General features: G+C 42.5%; 1 protein-coding gene across 2 annotated transcripts in view; it reads left to right on the top strand.

Moving 5' to 3' along the window:
- The window catches only part of RAB11FIP4 (RAB11 family interacting protein 4), a 139,257-nt gene that overhangs the window by 31,588 nt on the left and 88,358 nt on the right, over positions 1-19,311 (top strand). For both annotated transcript variants that reach the window (XM_052807698.1, XM_052807696.1), the window contains exon 2: positions 13,426-13,513. In XM_052807698.1, coding sequence (XP_052663658.1) covers positions 13,426-13,513 — 88 coding nt within the window. The remainder of the gene's footprint in view (positions 1-13,425; positions 13,514-19,311) is intronic.

Here is a 19,311-nt window from a genome sequence, read left to right as displayed (position 1 = left end):
AGGGAAAGCAGACCTGGTGCACACTGACCGAGGTGCACAGCACATCAACAGGGGCACACACACACACAAACACCCTGATTCCATACACAGTGATGCCGCAGTCCAGCTCATATTTCTGCTCAGGAGGATAGGGTCTTTCCATGAGCCAAATCTCTGTTTCAAAATCTGCTGTTCCTACTTAGTACCTGGGCCCAGTGCTCTTTACAGTCCATCTGTTTCTTGATAAGAAGAGAAGGTAAGATCACATGCCAGCAGAGAAAATTACCTTTGCATCAGATACTATCTTTTCAATAGTGTGTACAGTGAACTGAGAATACTGGGTCTAGTCCCTTACTGGGATTCTTCCAATACCAATCCTGACTGATAACAGTTGAATTGGGCACACTTCTAAAACAGAAAAGTACAATTCCATTGTAGCTGTGCAGCTTTATTTCCTTTCTCTTTGTATTAGGCTTTGGATCTTTCTTCCATTCACCCTTCTAACCATAAAGAAGTACTAATATCGACCAGACTGTAATGGCTAATAAGGATGCAGAGTATAGGAAGTACTGTAACATGAAGCACCCTGGTACACCTTCTACGGCTGGAAAGAGCATGCATTTTCTATGCACACAGGCTTTGTATTTCATCTATCCCTTTCTACACAAAAATGCTGGCTAATTATCATTCCTTCTAATGTCTTTCCCAGTGTAGATCAAAGAGCAATGTAGATTTCTATGTGTGATTTTATACAGTGAAAATTTCCTCCTTTGCAGTTTGAATGATGCATTTCTATGTGGGGGACTTGCTCATGACATGGGAACGGGAGGTATGAGGGGGCTTCTGGGCTATTGCATTGCCTGGAGCTGGCAGTTGCAACAAGGCACAGGGGAATTAGAAAAGATTAATGCTGCTGGCTGTATGAGTGCTATAGTCAGGAATCTGTCTGCTTGTGCAAGCTGATGCAGCAAGGACTCCCTCCTTCCCTCGACCCCTGGTAGCTTTGCTCTTGGTGGGGTTCGTTGCTATCCTCTCCCAGCATTAGCAGCCCTGACTTGTGCTCTGCCACTGCTGTCACAGCCTGCTTATCTGTGCTTCCCTTGTCTTGACGTCAGAGGAGTCAGCTGCTGTTCAAACCTGTCAACCTCATTTCAGACGGTAATTATTCTACCATAGTGAGTGGTACTTACTGCACATTTCCTCCTCTGTTTCTTTGGGGAAGGATGTTCTCTCCCAGCCACACTTTTCTGAAAAGTTAAGCATCTGTCTCTTCAACTAAGTGGAAGATTGTTCCTTTAATCATACCTTTCTGCCTGATGTTTGTCATCTTAACTAATGTGTGTCTCCCTGTGCTGGATTCATCCAATACTCATTCCTCCCAGGATTTGTGTCAAAGCATTAATTTGCCGTGAAATTTCTTTCATTCAGTTTAATTTCAGGACTGCTGCTCAGGCGTTTGCATTTGAGATCAGATCTCAAGACCTACATTTCATCCTTTGTATCTGTGAGCATGCCAAAAGGCAACCACATTCTCTTTCAACAGCCAGGTTCAAAACTGATTTCAGGAGACCAGGCTGAGAGAGCTGAGGATGCCCAAATCGTGCTGCCCTGGGCAGGTCTCTGGCTGGCTCTCAGACCACAATCTAGATTGCTTTTGAAAGTAGATGTGTGTGAAACACAGCACTGTGTTCTGGTTGCATATTGTTCAGTTAGTTTTATGCATTAAGGAGAGAAAGTAACAATGAGAGCGCACAGTCAAGAGAAGTGACTGTCTTAAGTGTAATACTTGCTTTGTATCTTTGAGCCTAGAAATCCAACCTGTAAGGATGTTGCTAACAAAACTGGGTGATACCGTATCTCAGGAGTCTGCCATTGCACTTGGCCGAGTTTTTGACCTGTCAGAGATGAACAAATGAAGTGCCATGATATGGCTGGCAGAAAAGTGTCTTGTTCTGATTTTGTGTAAGCCATGCAGTCTGGAGTCACTGCCTGGATTTCAGCACAAGCCTGGGGCACACTTGTAGCAGCGGCACTAGCTTTAGGCTCTGGTTTGGTGAATTTTTTGCAGCTTCTGTTTGGCTTTGGGCACTGTGTTTGCACTGGTATAGGGGATGTCTGAGCTGCGTGCTGTGACCTACCTCCCAGTCATGGTTCAGACTTGCTCTGTTCTCCCCACCCTCTCCAGCTTCTTCCTGCTGGTCTTTGGTATTTCGTTTGTTCTTTGCATATGATAACACCTCAATTAAAATGTGACGGCAGATGTGTCAGCAGGGAAGGCGTTGAGAAAGTGTTGGCTGATGAGCTGGCACTGTGCGCCCCACCTCTCTCCCCAGTTTTACTTCAAAAATGATAATTATTCCTGGAGTAGATCCCATTTGGCTGATGTCTCACAACTGGAAGCCATGAAAACCATTATTCTGTGTAAGTTCCCTTTATGTGCTGACGAGAACGATCACACGCACCACAAGCTGCAGAGAGGAAGAATATTTTCTCTGAAAATCAATCCATGCTGCATCACTTGTAGATAAGCCTGATGTTACCCAAACATTTTCCTCCTCGTTGTTTAAAGGCAAAGCAGGCTGCACCCACATGACCAATTGCCTAATATGTCTCTTGAGATCTGACTATTTTATGCTATATTTGACTTATGCTAATGAATGAGACGATAATGGGCTGTGCTTCATTTCAGCTTGTCACAGCTTTTGTTAACAGCCTTTGTTTTCCAGGAAGCCTTGGTTTCAGTTCTGGTAGAAGTGGAGGAGAAAGTGTTAATGCAGCCTTGTTTATTTTAGCAAGTGAGTGAATCAGTGGTTTTAGGAAAACAGTTCAACGCATTAACCCTTTGTTTCCAGAGCAACACAAAAAAATCACTGTAGAGTGAACAGATGGCTCTGGCGTATTTTTAGCCTTGCTCTCTGTTCCCATGGTATTCCAGACTGTGTGGGATTCCCCATAGACTGCTTAAGATTGGTGGGCCCAGCCAAATGTCTTGTTTTGCAACACAGCATCAGAGGGAAGGAGGGAAACGGAATCCTGTTCAAATCAGCTCTGTTTAAGTAACTTTAAATGAGAGGTTCTCACATATGGGATCATGGATGGTGGGGGAGTCTGTAGAGAGATGTTGGTCTTATGATTCTGGTGCTTGCTCATTGTCAGCTGCTACATTACATTAGGAGGGACAAAATAAATAAGAAATACTGTTCTAGTGGTATTGTCTGTATGAGCAATTGATGCATCCAAAGGTGTAGATGGCAGAGGAAAAAAACTCACCAGGATTTTGGTGGTGTCTGGCTTGCAGATAGATGGGGGAAAATAATTTCTGTAGCTGTGAACAGTCTCTTTGGGATGTGTACTCTGAGGAAGTTCTGAAAACTTAGTTCCAGGCAATGATCCTTTCTCGGGTGTGGTCAGATTCAGAGCTATTCAGAGCTATTCATATGCGCTCTGTTTCGAAGTTTATTGGTGATTCTCTGTGGTCATAAAATGTTTCATTCTGTAAGTAGAGAGGTTAGCCAGGGAGGTACATGGTATAAGAGAAGGGATTCTGGAGGTGTAATAACTTCTGGGTCTCAGCTGTGATTAGAAATCCTAACTGTAAGGATGTTAACTACAAAATCTGGGTAAGTAATATTGCAAGAATTGTATTTGTTGTTATCCCAAATTAGGTTTGTGTCATCATGTGTATTAAAGACTGCAAGTGATTTCTCAATAAAGAACAGAAATCATAGCATCAATTTTCCTGGCACTGCCTGGATTTCTGTTACACACACACATTCATTGAGGTTCACAGGGTATTATGTTCTCTTAATAGCTTATTTGCATATTAGAATGTTTTAAACAAATCCATCCCTAATGTGTTCTCTCTGTGCAGTACCGTATGGCTCAATCTTTTACTGTCAGAAGATAATAAAATGCTACTTGACAGAATAAGGAAACAAGATGATGATAAGGGTCTGCCCAGTGGGGCAAGTTTCATTGCAACACCATAGAGTTTAGTAATACCTGTGTATTGTGCCAGGCCAAATCATTAGCATGTTTGGTGTTCCATGTAGAGTCGAGCAGATGTATGAAGAGGTGGCAGACACCACTCCATAGTGTTGAGAAATCAGAAGGCAGACTATAGTGGGCAAGTGAGACAGGGTAAAAAAACTCAACAACCTGCAGCATGGACCAGCTTGGTGCAGACTTCATTGCTGTCTGCAGGATCATCACCTTTATAGTGCCTTTTTAATGTGGTTTAAGTATTGCCATAGCCATTTTAAAGAAGGGGAAGCCAAAGCAGATGAAGTCATTTGCTGGTAACAGCATGCTACTGGTAAACTTGCAGCTCTGGCCCCCATGCCACAGTCCCTTGGTCACTGGATGCCATCTCTTCCCCCACGAGGATGGATCTCCCAGTCTAGGCAGTTAACCCATCCTGCCCTGGAGGCCATGATATGAATCCTATAGCTCCTGCCCTCATCACTCCCATGAGCTGAGAAGAGCGAGTTAACTGCCCTCCTCTCCTGTTTGTCTTCTGTAAAGTGCTCCAAAGCTTCTCTATCAGGAGCAGGCAGGTGCAGCTCAGCAGATGCGGAGTGCTTTCTGTCCTTACATTTCTGAAGGACAGTGTGCTGCAGGTCTGCAGTGCTTTGCCTTTCCTGTTTCAGTAGTTCAACTGCATTTGCCATCTGTTGCCCACCTGAGTTGAGGTAATGCTTATGCAGGGCATTAGTAAGACATGAACACTAGAAGCTCCCCTTTTGCTTTGAATGCACTCAACCACCTGCAATGCCTCTGAAACTACCTTTTTCTTTCTGTGGCTTTATAATTCACTGATACATTTCACACACTCAGCAAAATGCCACATCATGGATGTTTTCTCCATCTGGGTAACTGGTGAATATTTTTCACCCATTGGACCAAGGCCCCATGGACCCAGTTCATATCTGGAAGAAGATGCAATTCCATGTGTTGATGCTAAACCCAGGAAAGCCAGTGAGTGGACTCCCTTGAATTTGATCAGATTTTTTGCATCGGAGCCATTAGTAGGTTATGGATTTAACAGATTTACGAATTTGCTCAAAGTTGAGGCCAAGACTATTCAACAAATTTGCTTAGGTCATTTAGGATACAGTCCTAAAATCTGCCTTCTAGCTGGTAAATCGTGTGTCCCCAAGAATTGTCCCCCTGAAACAATCATTTCTGTTTACAGAAAACCTACAGATAAGCCAACTTTCAGGCTTGAAGCCTGCTGATAAAGTACCAAGGGGCAATGACTGATGCTTGAAATCAAAATTCAAAGCAAATTCAAAGCCATTTTTTCCAGCAATGATGTATATTCCTGCATGTTTTGGGATCAGACAGCAGCTGATGGAAATTCATGATGCTGTTTGCAGTGGTACGAATTATTTATGATACATAGTCTGCCAGAACTGAATGGCAAGGGCAGGCTGTTGTACTCGTGATTCCTAAGTGCTGGTATTCCACACCTTACACGTGTGACTAGGAACCCTTTGCGTGCTTTAGGGTCAGGTTCAGGGAGAGCATCAGGTCATTTAATGTGATGTCCTGAAATGGTGACAGCACAGCTTTTAACTCATTTATTCTAGGCTAGGTAAATCCTCCAGGCATATATTGTTGTCTTCTCAAAAGGCCTCAAATGAGGGAGTCCAGTTCCTCTTGATAGTTCCAGACCAGTCCCATTTTATAGTTCTCATGGGTAAACAACCAAGCTGGTAAAAAATTGTGCCTTGTTTTTAATTTGAGTTTGTTCAGTTTTAATTTGCAGATAATGGTTCTTTATGTCTTTCCTCTGCTAGACTAGAGAGTCCTTTAGAACCTGCAATCTCCTGCTTGCAGAAGTCTTTATACCTAGTAACAAATCACCACTTGGTCTCCCTTTTGCCAAATTAAACAGAGAAAACTCTTTAAGTTTGATTGCATAAGGTGTTTCCACAGCACTTGAATGTTACGTCAGTTCTCTGCAACCTCACTGGGTTTTCAGCATCTCTTATGAAAGTGGGTACCGCAACTGTGTTAGTACTGGTTTCTCCAGTGCAATGTAAAATAATTTCCCTCATTTTTCTCTGTCTCCCAGAATTCCCAAAATATCACAGAGAAGCCTCATTCCTCTCCCCTGCATCTATAAATCCCAGCTCATGAAAAGACAGTCCTCATTCCAGTAGATGTGTTACTCCTTTTCCTTCTCTCTTGTATTCTTTTCTGTTTTGTGACCTTGCCTGGCGGTGCTTAAAACATATTCTGTCTGTATGGGCTTCACTTATGAAGCTATCCAGAGGAGTGTGAGACTGTCTGCATTGTTGTTATTTATCAGCCTGTCATCTGCAAATTTCATCATCATGGTTTTATATTTACTTCCAGCCTGTGGATGCAAACACCAAATAGCTTCAGAGAAGGACCAATCCTACCAGATCCTAACAGAAACACTTAGAGACACTGGTATCCTGCACTAATGGGTCTCTTGAGCACCCATTAGCCTGTGCGTCTCTGATATGGCAGGTTGGTTTTAGTAGTAGCCCTTTAGAGGGAACTAATTAATAGCTAGATTCATCATTTAGGAGGTTTATATAAGCAAGGAAACAGCAAAGCCTATACCTAGTGTTGTCTGTAAGGAGGCAAGGTGAAAAAGTGCTGGTGTCAGATGGCTGTGGTCAGCTGCAGAGTGAAGTAGTGGAGGACCAGGACCTGCAGAGCAAAGGGAAAGCAGGCTGGGGGAAAGGAGGGTGGCAATTTTTGAGTGGCAAGGAATTACTGAACCACAGCAGCAAGAGTCCCTCTTGCTTTGTTACTCAAGGCCCTAGACTGGGACTAGGGACAAAACAAACAGCCCTGTGCAACAGTGAGGGTCACTTACTGAAAAGGACCCTGACTGAAGAGCTCTAACAACCTGGACCGCATGGATGCTAAAAAGGCCTGAACCCAGGGGCTGGTTAAAGAGCTGGAGGTGGGTCTCAGCACATGTGGTGGCCGCATTGCCTGGCACTGCTCAGCTGGCACAAGTCCTGTCTCTACATTTCATACTGCGAAGGTGTAAACTTGGGGCACTTCCCCAGATGTGGAAAAGGCCAGTCTGTTAAAATCAGGGTGAGTGCAGTTCTGCTGCAAACTGTATAAATCATGTAGGAACCTCTCTAATTCTACCCTGCAGCATTTACATATTTAATCTCCTTTTGCTGTTTTTTGAGGTTCCTCACAAATGCTCCCGCTTCAGGAGATCCTGCCCAAATGTCACTGCCGCAGCACAGCCTGACCTTTCCTGTAAGTGCTTGTCTCGCCATTCTCACAGCTCCCAGGTGTTCCCTGCTTGCACTTCAGGGTGAGACGTGCTCACAGACTCCTGCAGTATGAAGGCAAACTGCTGAGACAAATTGTTTATTTCAAACGGCATCTTCTGGCTGTGACTTGGATCCTGCTGTAAGATTTCAGTGGATGGAGCCAGTGTGGGGTCCCTCAGAACTCAATTACATCTAAATCTAACAAATTTTCTTTGTGTTAACAAAACCTCTTCTGTGCTGGTCAGTTTTGGAAGAAAATTGTGAGGTCAGTAGAGGTCTGAGTTTCTTCTTGTCTGGAAATGGAAGCAGCATTCGGTTCCAGTTAGAAAATCTTTGCTGGCAAAAAAACCCTAGCTGTTTTGGCAGCATCAGTACGAAAGCTGGCCAGGAGTCCTGAGAGGGTTCCTTGGCTGGGATGTGCACCTTTATTGTACTCACTTGCAAGAAAAGATCAGTTTCAATAAATCTCTTCTGAGGTTTGTCAGTGACCTGTCCTCTTCTCTCCTCTTCCTCCACTTCCTCTCCTACAAAAATGCTTTCCCTTCCTCTCTTAACAGTCATTCAGATGCCTAGTCACGTAGAGCATGCGGTCATACTCCAAGGTACTGCGAGTCCTGGGACAGCAGGCATGCTCAGTGATGCTGGGAAGGGAATTAGCTTGAGTGAAGGCTAACAAACGTTCCCCTTGCCTCTAGTTAGAGCAGCAGATTGCAGTGACTTCACCTCCCTGCACACCTTGGTATGTGCCTGTGGCTGGCTCCTTCCTCTTTTTCAGGTGGTGTCTGAGTTAGTCACAGGTTCCTGTTTTGCATCCTTGGCAGGATGGCAGGTGCTTCCATTTAGATGCGAATTTTGTCCTAGGCAGTATGGCTACAGAGGACTCTTTACAAGGCACTCTGGATTTCATTTCTGCAGTGAAGTCTGGGTCTGTCTCCATATCTGTCATGTGGTTGTAGGAGATAGGAGGGGACTTTTCACACCTTCACTGGAGCAGAGCTGGGAAATGGAAAGTTCTCTTCTGCAGTAAATTCAAAGCTGCCCCTAACATAGTTAGGGGTGCGTCTAGCTAACACAGCAAGAAACTTTGGGCTGAATAAACTGAGGAAATGCATTTCCTAGTTGCTGAGTTGGGTGACTTTGCCAAAACTCAAATCTTTTTCCTCATACACAAATGGCACCAAAATCAAAAAGGTTATAATATTTCAGCAAGCTCACTGCCTCTGCCTGCTTCACTCCTCTTGTAAGAGTTAAAATAAAATGACTAGATGGAGTTCAAAGAAAAATGCCCTCCTCTCCTTGTAATTTTTAGGACACTTTGAAATCAGTGTAAACACCAGGTCTTCTGAAAACTTTAGACTTCAGGGTTGTGTGGCAGGACACCATCTGAAACCCCTGTTGAAGGAAATGAGCAAAGGACAGCACAGCTGACTCCCTATGTGGGCACAAAAACAGCCCAGTGCATACTGGATTTAAAACCCTTGCAGGTAAATTTTTGAGCAACCCCTGGGCTGACTGGGTTTCAGCCTTGGCTTCGCTGATACCGGGATTTCACCTCTGCTCTCCTCTTGTGTCTGGACTCAGACGTTTGTCAGTGACCTGTCTGGACTCAGACGTGTTACCGATTCTGGCATCCAGCAGATGGTTCTGCAGCAGCCTAGGTCTCCAAGTGTTAAGCGTTTGAACTCAGTTACTGCTCTCTCGTCTTTCCTGGGCAGGGTTTAGTATGGCAGATTTCCTACTGAGGCACTGTTTGCTGTGTTCAGTCTCTGTATAGAGCTGCGTGGTAAATAATTTATTCATAGCCTTAGAGCTGAGAATCCAGCCCTTCCTGGTTCCTGACCTAAGCCAGCCTGCTTACCTACAAAGTGTGAGCCACAAAGCCTCAGCCATTCACATTTTTTGTTGCATCCAGAACTTATATTTTGAACCAGAGGCTCTCTGATGGAAGTATATTCTGCCTCACTTTATTGTCCACTGCTTTGTACTGCTAATTTCTGCTCATTAATATGCATCTCTGCCTTAGTTTTGATTTCAAAATTGTTTCTTCACATTGAACCTTGTCCCTTTATTTTCATTGTAGAGACTCTTTAAATTAGTGTTCCTAGCCTACTCTTACGTGTCAGAAAGCAGCAGGGGGCGAACACCTCTGCAGCGCAGTCAGCTGGGAAACCCAACAGAGGAGGCAAATGCTTTGGCTGAAGTGACCTGTTATTACAAAGGAGAAATATGTTTGCATTGAAAGGATAATCAGCCATTCATCCAAGCAAGTTAAACAATAGGGACAGAGGATTTGGTTTTCTCCAATTGTTTCCCAAAGCAAAAATGATTTATGTCTTCTCTCTGAGACTATTGGATGTCTGCTGAAGGGTTCATTAGAGAGACCCCTGCAGCTGCCAAAAGAACCGCCTAGATTATTGAGCCTGCAGCTAATTTTTCTCTCCTTGTCCTCTTCCTACAATGAAGAACTAGTTTGCAATCCAGACCTTGTTTGTGCTGTCCCACATGATGGAGGACTGCTCTGTGCAGCAATGCAGAGAAGAGTATCTGTCCGCAGCCCAAAACACTGTCTCTAGCTTATCGTGATGGCTTATGATGTTAAGCTCTGGAGCACACGGTATGTTCCCTATGCTGCCTTTAGGTATCACAACCATCACATGGTCATTTCAGCACTGAATATTGGCAGCAGTTGGTTTTGCAGTCCTGTGTCCCTTGCAATGGGATCAGCAGAGGAGGCAGAGCCCAGCACTGCCTAGAGATGCAGGGGGCTCGGGAGTCTGTGCCCAGGACTGGTGCAGCCTGCATATTCCACGCATGCAAAAATGGGCTGTATTGCCCATTCCATTAACGGGGCTGAATGGCAGTTAGGCTGACAAACCCTTAATGTTTCCCAAGGCGATAAATAAGTGTTACAACTTCTGATTAATTGCTGGGAGCCAGCCCTTTCTGAGAAGGAAGAAGATAGGACATTATTTCTCTACAAAGTGAAGCAGGTGGATGGACAGTATAGACAGCAGAGAAGATTTAGAGGTAGCTGTGATGGTGTAGTTTAATTGGCCACAGCTTGAAATTGAGCTTAATTTTAAGTAATGCCTTCAGTCTGGAATTAACTAGGAAGAGCTTCTTGCCTTATCCCAGAAAGCTACTGGTAAAAATGCATGATCAAGTGCAGTACAGGCTTGAAACTCTGTGCAAATATGCAGGGATTTACATACAATACACGTGTGTATATTGATGCACAAACTCTATGCAAGTATCCACCTAAATATAGTCCCAGTTGATCAAAATCCTTGTAGCCCCTGGCCTGTGCTGGGAGCTGCATTGATTAGCACTGGCTGAAGATGCGAGCACTAGTGGCATAAATTCCATCAGGCTGTTCTGTAAATTCTTCATCATGTCCTGCACTGATGTCAGTTACTTGCATTATAAAATCTAACTGAAAACCTGAAAATTAGATTCAGGGGAAACTGGAGACTGAAGCACTTTGCTCAGGTGATAATTTCATTTACTGTTAAGACATTGCTCAGACCTAAATGTGAACGTATTCTCTATTCCTCCATAATACACACACCCAGGCATATAACGTCTTATTTAATTTGATTAAAAAAAATGTAATTGTATATGGCTGAGCAACTCATTGGATCAACTTTGCAAAATAAACTTAATGTGCCAGATTCACTGGGAACACCCAGTGACACTACTGTGTTATAACACAATATTAAATAGTGTAGAGGCATCCCAGCTGGCTGCAGGAATCTGTACATTAAAACCTAAACCACTATTTGTTGCCTCTTAGCAAGAGACCTACAGGAAACAGGATTCTCTAAAGCAACGCTGCAACCATCTGAAATAGTATTTACTTACATTACAATGATGGGAGCTTGCCATTTGTCAGAGAGTTACAGGCTGATCTTGTAACCTAGAAGACTGGTGTCTGATTAGATTTTGTTGCTGTATCCATGAGGGGACAGATGCTCAGCTACTGGCCACAGCAAGGTCTTCATCAAAGCCTCTGGAGCCAGGCTGAGTTACACCAGCTGACCCATCTGCCACATATTTAAGCTACTACGGTGGTCAGGAAGATTTTCAGCTGTAAAATCTTGCTGCTCCCAGCCTCAATGGCCTGTTTAGTTATACTGCTTTGAATGCACCCAAAAATAGTTTGAAGAAAGGAATTTCTGCCACCACTTCATCTTTCTATAACATCTATGTTGTTTGTGAAAGTGAGCATGGATAACACTGACCCAGCTTTCCATATCAAGCATGTCTCTACTTAATTGGTTTCAGTAAGGATTTCCAGCTAGTCTTGCATGCATTAAACACACACTACAGTTTCTGGTGAAGCAGCTATGTTTTGGAAACAGAAACATGTTTTCTGCTGCTATAAATTAGTGGGGCTACAGTAATTGCTTGTGATACCAGATGTAGGAATTTGATCACGAGTCACACAATAGCTGACAGCTGGGCTCCACTGCCCAACTGGCAGGACTTGAGTTGTTGAAGCCTTCTGCAATAAGAAAGTTTTAAGAAGATTTCTAACTTGTCATGGGCTCTGAACTCATCATACAGCTCCTTATTTGCCCTGCCTACGTGAGCTGATTTTATTTTTTTTCTAAGAAAAGGAGAGGGGAAAGGATTCAGTGTAAGGATCAAATTGTTCCTTTCTCATTCAACATAGAATTTTGCATGCAAGTAAAAATTTTGTCATTTTCTCATCCAGATTTTCTTGTTCTAAAGAGGTCTTTGGCTGATCATGGCATTTATTGGCACAGAGGGAATTTATAAGCACTGAGAAAATCTGAAGGAAGAAGTGTCATGCGCACACTTTAGTGCATTATCTGCAGGGCTTTAAGAAACTGCTAGGGTTTTCCTAGTGTGTTAAAAAAATAAAAAACCACACCAAAAAAACCCCAGAAAATTGAGAAACTGGGTCATCTGGATTCATTTGCTGCATATCTTTCCAGCTGGGCTTTTGTTGCTGCTCAGACTGACATATCTGAGCTCACATTGTAGTCACCAGGATTGTGCAGTATCCTACATGCCTGACTGCTGTCTTTGCCTCCTACAGTCATCTTGTTTATACTCCAGGGTGTCTGGAGGGCCCAGATCAAGGTCAGAGTTGTGCTGCAGCTGACTGTGAGCTTGCTTACGAGCAGCAAGAGGCTGCCTCTGCCTCAGTGAGGGTACCTGCTAGGTACAGGCAAAGGCACAGGGACACAAGGAGACTTACACAGTGTCATGCAGCATGTTTATCACAGAGAGAACAGCCAGCTGGGGTGTCCCAGCACTGTGCCCACCTCCCCGGACTGTTCTGCCTTTCTCCTTATTCTTCTTCAGCTACTTGTCTCTCTATTCCTTTATTCTAGACAGCACAACACACAACAGCCTCTCCAGTCTAGACTGCTTTTCTCCCTCTTCCCCAAAACCCTCCTGAAAAATCTGCCAGACCTTCTTTGGGGCACATGCCAATTTGGTGGCTGTGTTTAAATTCAGTGTAATCTCATTTTACGGTGAGTAGTGATCAGAAAGGCTAAACTGTGAAGCTGAGATTATAAGCAATAAGTACATTGCTTGTTTGCATAGTGTACTGAACAGAACCGTTCTCTGTCTTATCACATGAATCTTTTTGTGCTGTTAATATACTTCTATTTTCCTATACAAAGCTTGTATTCTCTGCTGTGGCAAGGAAGTTTTGTTTGATCGCAAGTGGCCAATGAGTTTTCTCTCCTATAGTCTGGATTCTTCAGGGAATGAGGCTACTATGGGTTGTGCACATCTTTGTCTGTCCTTACTCCTTCCCCAATAACTTTTGCTAAGAGGAATGAAGATCGCTAAGGTTTTAAGTTCCTATGAGCTGCATACACAGCAAGGGCTCCTAGGGAAGGAGATTCTGTTAGCATCCTGCTCTAAGATGAGATGCTAGGTCACAGATTCACATAGGAGAGTATAAATGTGTCCCAACTGCAGAAGTTTTGATGAGAGCGAGCGCCTTACTCAGCACCAGGTAATCCAACTATAAGACATGATTTCTCCTTGCAGAACAATTTGTTGGCCGCTTCAAGTGAACATTAATGGTATTCTTCCATTTGGGGTCTTCTGTAGAAGATATAGACCAACTGAGCAGCAGATGATACAGCAAGCTCAACATGTATTTTATGATCTTTTCTTTCAGGTGGAAAAACTGGCAAAGTACTTGGACCCAAATGATTTGGGAAGAATCAATTTTAAGGACTTCTGTCATGGAGTTTTTGCTATCAAAGGTATGTGCATATTTCTTAAAAATCGTCCACTTCAGTTCCACTAATACTTCTCTGGTTGCAGAAAATTTAATGGTCAAAGACATCCTCTCTTTTGACTGTGGTTATTGGTAGTGACAGTAGGGCATCTCTGGGAACAGAGCCAGTATATTTTTCCTTTTTGTGCAACTCATGTATCGATGGTGAGCAATGTTAGAGTTCCTGCATCCACAGGTGCTTGTGTATTGGTTTACTGTTAGTTTTTCAGAACAAATGTGATGTAGTTTAAAGACAAATATAGCAGAAGAAAGAATAGCTTTGTGGTTAGCAGGCAGTGGCAAAGTGTGATACTTCCAGGTTCTTATCTGGTTCTGCTGTTGATCTCTAACATAAGGAAGTTAAAGAGCCCTTGGGCTTTAGTTTCTCTACCTGGAAATTTAAGACTATTATATTCTTCTTGAGGCATCTGCAAGGTATAGTTAATTCATGTTTTCAAAGTACTTGGGGACATGTATTGGAATGAAAAGGCTTATTACAGGTTGGCCATGCAAGCCCTGAAGATAGAGACCAGATGGGTCAAACCATCTCCTTTGCAAGGAAACAGAGTCCTTGACAGAAGACATAGACATTATTATGCTTTATAGCTTAGCCCAAGGGCAACGAAGCAAATAGTGAAGAGGGACTTTAGCAGTTTTGCTGCTGATTAGTTTTCTAGCTTCCCATAGCAAAATAATCCAGCCTGTCCTTTTCCAGACATGTAGTATGTCCTTAGCAAAGTGCCAGAGTGCTGTCACAGCCCAGAGGCTTCACTTCAGGGACAGGGTGAATGTCACAATGTAGTGTGATTCCAGGAGAAGCCTCTGGAGAGTCTGCTACAATGAGATTATTACGAAACTATAATGATGCAAGAACGTAACACCACAGCAATTTTAATTACAGTTTATGGCAGCTGAGGACAGTGTATAATTATGTAAAATTACAGCGAGAAGCTGCTCTCAGTCCATGTTAGTGGAGACACCTTCCAGGGTGACACTGATGTGTTTGAAGAGAAGGCAATAGAAGGGCCAGAAGGAAAGTTAATACGTTAGTGTATAGACACTAAAGTCTATCCTAGAGGTTTTCCTTGTCCAGGAAATGCTGTAGCAAACTGTGTTCTGGGTTAAATAAGACACAAGCTCTGTAAATCATCTGGTAGTCCTCTGTAACTCACAGTCTAAAGATGTGCACGAATGCACAAAATATGATCAGAAAGGGATAGATGTGACCCAGAAGAACATCTCTTCTGTAATAACTATGCCCTTGTCCACAGTGGGCAGTACCCACAGTGAAGGAGTGGGCAGCTACGTTTCCTTTACTGTGAGGGACAGCGTGTGCGTATTGACAGTTATCGGAGAGTGATGATGCCTTGGGAGTTTTCATCCTTGTTCACCTTATGGGAACTGATTCATGTATTCATATCCTAAGGTCTGGTCCTGCAAAGATGTGACTGAATCAAACTTTCGGGAATACCTTGTACTCCAAGTTTATGAATAGCTTAAAGCCTGTATGTGGAGCCTATTATAGGTAGGGTCCAAATCATATGTTTGATGGATATTAGTATGTATATGTGAACAGATACAGAGAAATCATCCAATCCTGTAGCATCACCTAGAGCTCTCTTAACACATCATTAGCATTGTCAACACTTACACTGCATCAGTGCCAAGTGTGTATAATTGCAGGAGCAGTTGTATCTATTTCTGATAAGACATTGTCATGCATGCTTTCACAGCATCTCTTTAGAAAAGCTGGTTCTATTGCTTACCTCACAGCATGGAAGTTTTATTGGTCTTTAGCTACCAGCCGTATTTTTCTTAAAAACGAAATTGGTCATATTAAGGTTCAGAAAGGGTATGTCTACCTTTCAGAATGGGAAGCCTCCATCATGTTGTTACCTCTCACTTATCAGTGCAGCCACATCCCGGGGTAGCAGCAGGCTTGTTATCGAACAAAAGCAATTTGTCTTGGCCGCAACGGATTACACATATGATTCTTTGACATCTCAGCCTATTGCAATTGCTTGGGGCAATCAGATTAATAGAGCAAAATGAGATCCTACTATAAATACAGTGGATTTTTTCAGTAATGGAGTATGAAGCTGTGTTACTCTTAGCACTGGAAGCCAATTGTTTAAATTCAAGCTTTACTATCCTAATGCCTTGCCGTATTTTTTATTTATGAGACTTCAAATTAATTTGTCTCGTAGATGCTTGCCTTTATAGTATGCTGAAGAAATTTTTTGCTGCACAGAGGTGATAATAGTGTCAAGGGTTTTTTTGGTAGTTCAGTGCCTTGAATTTGTTTAAAGCATGAGGTTTGAAGCATCTAGAACACCAGATTCAAATCTCAGTGGTAAAGAATTGACCTCTGATGATGTTGATTTGAGCATTTCAGATCCAGGTATGGATCTTAGTGAAAAACTAAATGTTGGAACCTGAAAAAATCCCAAACATCAGTGTGTTCCATGTCTGCTCTGTAACTGGTTGGTAGCAGCTCTTGCTGTAAGGAGAAACTCCAAACCCTGGATCTGACATCTGCAGCTTGGCCTCTCTCCTCCATAAACCAGGGCATTGTTCACTCTTGCATGGTACAAACAAAAAGTGTTGTGTTCCTTTACAAGTGATCATCAAGCCTTGTCTCCTCCTTAGTGCTTCTGAGCTGGATAAACCTCCTGACATATGAGTCATGTACCTCCACAGCAGCTGCTGGGACTATCAGGTGGAAAAGACAATTAATCTTCTTCAGCTGCTGAGTAGCTGGAACTGTGGGGAAGGATATGCTGAGGAGTCTCACTAACAGCAGGGACCTTTGGAAGTGATGGAGAGGACTTTTTCAAGTGGAGGTGTCTATGCTAGAGGGGTGAAGTGTGTTGGAGGAACTCATTCCCACTGTGTCTCTGGGGTAGAATACTGAACAGGCAGGGTGCTTTCTATTTATGGAAAGCTTTGCTTCTTTTTCTGGTCCTTTGTGGATTAAAGGACATTGCCTCAGCATCTGTGTGGAGCCCTTGCTGTCTAGGCTGCTTTCCCCATGCAATTAGGCTCTGCCAGAGACAGGGACAGGCTTGCCATCAAATTTAAAGCTTTGCAGCAATTTCATTGGAATGCCAGAATATGAAGGTTTTACTCCTGCTGAAGCTGCCCTTTCTATCTGCTCACTGCATGGCTTTATTTCTAATAACTGCATCTGTCTGGAGAGCAATTGCCATGAAATAACACCAGTACCCTCTTAGCTAGCAGCTGTGTCAAAGCCAGTATAGCCTGAGAAGTGGCACTGCTTGGAGACTTTGAGAGCAACCAGAACATCACTCAAAGGCTGAATTCCCATTGATTTCAGCAGGGTCAGCGTGGGATCCATTACTGTCTGCTCAGTGGAGTCAATGACTGGTTTTGCTGTACTGAATTTATTGTACTGATACAGTAAATATTTTCTGCCACTTGTAATACTTAAAGGCTTGAGTGGAACTGTTATTTCCAACGTGTGGTAGGTTCCAAAGTCAGACGGGTTTGCAGGACCGGGCTCTTGAAATGTTTAGCAGGCTCTAATTAAGTCTGACCTGTTCCTTCTATTTTAAGATTTCTGTTGTCTTTCCAATAGTCTCTCTGCTTTGATATGCCGCTTAAAGAAACCCAAACCCTGACAAATAAAGGGTGAGCTCCCCCTACTGACCTTGGTGTTGCAGCTCACAGAGGTGAGCGGGTACAGCACGAATACAAATTAATACAGAATTAAAAGATAAAGGCAAATGTATTCTGACTTTATAGCTTATTTTAACCATGAAAACAACACTGACCACTGTGTACTAATTGGAGGGTAATGGCTTTCGTAATGGGAGAGACTGAGCCACATTAGCACAGGGCATTTCTGCAATAATGAGTCTTTGTGCTTTAGCAGAATCACTTTTTTTCAGATGAAATCATACAGCCTGTTTTTCTCCTGGAGCAAGAGATTCTTTTCCTCACCTTGTAGAAGTTTTAAGGACGTTTAAATTATGCTCAGTTTACAATATTTGAAAATTGAGAGTTGTAGGAGCTCCTTCATATTCATTAATGGCATGGAAGAAGCACAGTTGTGAATTTATATGCTTCCCCACCTGCAGCAATAGCAACCTTTGAATCTTCAAAATAGTAACACAGACCATAATGTGCCTTAAAAAATCCATCTCTGTGCTTCCCTGGTTCCTTAGGCATCTAATTACTGCAGTTGTCTGGAAAGCTTCTAAAAGCGGTCTTTATGTGAGCAGATAAAAGTTTAAAAGTATATATGTTTCTCCATGAGTTCCTAGCAATTTTGATGAAAATTCCAAGAATACAGATTTGCCCAAAGCTTTAAAGAAATGTTCAAAAAGGGAAGTTGGTTGTTCTGGCAGCTCAGACTGTGACAGGTTATCTGGACTGTAAAAGAATATGAAAATAATATACTATGAAGTTTGATTTTTTTTTTTTTTTCCAAAACAAAGTTTTCCAAAGCAGAATATTTCTGGCCTTCTGTTTGACTGGAGAGGTTTTTTTTAATTTGCTTTTATTGTTTCATTCAGATGCTCCAAACAAGCATATTTCTCACAAAACCAGTGCTGAGTTTTGACCATCTCTTTTAACTAACTTCAAAATTTAATTTGCAGTCCCATAGCTGAGAATAGTATTGTATCAGCTTTGTCCTGAAGATCCAGTATGGAATAAGAGGTGGATATGTTGCAGTCATGTAGAATGAGTGTATCTTTATTTGCCAGACACCAGTATTGTAATATATACCAATACCTAAGACCAGGGTAGCTGCACTAACACAGCAATTTCAGTAAAGCACTGCAGAAAGCCTCAAAGTCTTGAGGAACCCATTTAGGCTCATAGCTATAGATCTCAAACTTCACAGTATGCCATAACTGGAGATGATTTGATGAATCTATCCATTCTTTTAAGAATAACTTATTGATAGGATTGGTACTTGGGATGGCTCCAAGGAGAAGGACTGTCGCATAAATGTGAAAAGCTGAGTTCTCCTCTTGTAAATTACACTATAGCTGTTTAATGAACTGAAGTTGGTTACTCTTAAAAGTACTTCAGAGTTTTCTAAGACTCAACTAAATTTTACTAAATACAGTTTGAAACCATAAATGAGGCTAATAACACCATTAAAGATCCAAGGGTAGATAAAGTAAAAAGCTATTGCTCTTAGGAAAAATGCCAGGAACCAACTACATTCAATTAGGTAACCAGATTTGATTTCCTATAGTATTAAAATTGCTTAATTGCCTGTGAAAATTGCCTGATGCAGTATGGGTTAAATCTCCTTCTTGGAGCATTTGCAGGAAATCGCTTTGCTACAGTTGTGTTTATTTGTGGCCAGAATGTCTGTTTGCAAATTGACTGTTAGGGTGTGAAAATCAAGGTTTTTTAAATGAATCTGAAGGTAAATTTGTAAAATTATTTCATAAGAGAAGTCTTGTCTAGCATCCTGAGTAAACTGAAAAAGTTAAAGGCTCATGTCTTCCCCTTCAGTGACTTGTAAAACACTTTCATCGTCTTTGCTTAGGACTAAAGATGATCCTGTCCTGCCTCTGGACAGTCAGCACTGTGTTTTGAGAGTTTACGAGTCTTAGGCAGGTATTTTCAAGAAAGGAAAAATCTTAGCTGGCTATTTTCACAAAAAGAAAGGATAAATGACCTAGTGGTTTTGGTGCTACTTAGCATTCTTGTTCTGCAGCAGACTTCTGACCAGGGACAGGTCACTTCCCATTTTACTTCACTTTGCCCTGCAAAGTGCAAATAATACCAAGCTCATATGCT

This window comes from Harpia harpyja, chromosome 14, assembly GCF_026419915.1.
Source record: "Harpia harpyja isolate bHarHar1 chromosome 14, bHarHar1 primary haplotype, whole genome shotgun sequence".
In the NCBI taxonomy this organism is placed as follows: Eukaryota; Metazoa; Chordata; class Aves; order Accipitriformes; family Accipitridae; genus Harpia; species Harpia harpyja.
This window is presented reverse-complemented; position numbering and strand designations above follow the sequence as displayed.